Source organism: Myotis davidii, unplaced genomic scaffold, assembly GCF_000327345.1.
Source record: "Myotis davidii unplaced genomic scaffold, ASM32734v1 scaffold100, whole genome shotgun sequence".
Taxonomy (NCBI): domain Eukaryota; kingdom Metazoa; phylum Chordata; class Mammalia; order Chiroptera; family Vespertilionidae; genus Myotis; species Myotis davidii.
In genome coordinates this window covers 1,045,047-1,046,683 of record NW_006292691.1, presented here as the reverse complement: position 1 = coordinate 1,046,683, position 1,637 = coordinate 1,045,047, and the positions used below count along the sequence as shown (strand labels likewise).

The 1,637-nt window shown below is 61.7% G+C and overlaps 1 protein-coding gene across 1 annotated transcript in view; it reads right to left on the bottom strand.

The window, feature by feature from the left end:
- Positions 1-1,631, bottom strand: part of SOX8 (SRY-box 8) — a 4,046-nt gene extending 2,415 nt beyond the window's left edge. The window contains 3 exon segments of the mRNA XM_006766208.2: positions 3-76; positions 1,277-1,475; positions 1,477-1,631. Coding sequence (XP_006766271.2) covers positions 3-76; positions 1,277-1,475; positions 1,477-1,615 — 412 coding nt within the window. The 5' untranslated portion in view covers positions 1,616-1,631.
- Positions 1,632-1,637: the final 6 nt, after the last annotated feature.

Genomic DNA, 1,637 nt, shown 5'->3' with positions numbered 1-1,637 from the left:
GTGGTCCTTCTTGTGCTGAACCCGCAGCCGCTCCGCCTCCTCCACGAAAGGGCGCTTCTCACTCTCACTCAGCAGGCTGCAGAGCCAAGGGCACAATCAGGATGGCAAGGGCGTCCAAGCCAGCACCCGTGTCCACGCTGCCCGGGAGCTGGACTGTACCCAGACGAAGCACAAGAAGGGGACCCGGATGACCCTGACCAGGAAAGCATGCGTGTACCCGCACCTTGGGGGACACCAGGCAGTGCTCCCCCTCTCTGAGCCATGGGGCCAGTTGGTGAGATCTGTGTGCTCAATAATGTCACAGAAGGAGCGATAACAAGACCCAAATCTCATCTCCTTCTTCCTCTTCTGACTCCCCCAGCCTGTGTTTGTCTCTAAGGCAGGCGGGGGAGGAGGGCAGGACCCAGCTGAGAATATGCTACGGACAAAGCGAGCTTTCCAGGATCTCAGGGGGGGACTTCTCAGGCAGCTGGGCTTCTCGGACCTCCAGAAACTGACAAAATTCAGTGGTTTTCAACGAGTCTCAGACCACACACTGGCCTCTCAGACTCTTCCAGAAGCTCACTTGTAACTGCCTGCAGACAGGGCTTTGGGGCACAAAGGCACAAGTCCACAGACAGATACAGGAGCACAGAAGACCAACATGCAAGCTTTGATCGCCCACTCACAAGGTGAGGAGCAGAAAACAGTGAACCGGGTGCCCTGAACCCAAAGCCATCCATTTTAAAACCAAGTAGAGAGCATTTGGTGGGGTGGGCTGTCCTGAGCAGCAACTTTGTCACTGCTGCTGTCCAACTTTCGACAAAAGCCACCAGCCTCACCATGCCAAAGTGTGCAGCTGTGTGGGGAAGGTGCCAGCGGAGCAGACCTCCCTCTGCCCTTTCCAAGGAGTGGCACCTCCAGACACAGCATGCTGCCCACCGCTGTGTCCTGCTCCTGGACGGAGGCAACCTTTCCTGGGGTAGAAATAGACTCCCAGGCTCTGAGGCCACATACTCCCCACCCCCAACTCTGCATGCCAGCCACCACCTTAGGCAGGCTATTCCCATTCCAGGCTCCAGGAATGTGGCAAAGGTGCCACACTCCTGCTGCTGCCTTCTGTGGGCCCACACCCGGAGGGCCCGCGCCTGGTCCCTGCTGGCCAGAGGGTGTTTTTCCACTAGGGCTCGCCCTGGGAACAGCCACTGGGAGCAGGGCCGAGACCGGGCATAGCGCCACCTCCCCGAGCCCCCCAGAACTCACTCGCAGCCCCTGCCCCCAGACTGGGGACACTCACCGCCACAGCTTGCCCAGCGTCTTGCTGAGCTCGGCGTTGTGCAGGTGCGGGTACTGGTCGGCCAGCTTACGGCGTGCCGCTTGCGCCCACACCATGAAGGCATTCATGGGCCGCTTCACGTGTGGCTTGGCCTTGAGCGCGCCTCCGCCGCCGCCGCGCACAGGCATGGGCACTAGGCTCCAGTCGTAGCCCTTGAGCACCTGCCGTGCGGCCCAGGCCCTCGGAACCCGAAGGCGACGGCGGCGCGTCCGAGTCCGAGTCCTCCACGTGCGACATGGAGCTGGCGGTGCCAGACGGGCTGCAGGGCGGCTGGGCGCGGGACTCGCTCATGTCCAGCATCTGGCCCGCACGCGGAGGGACG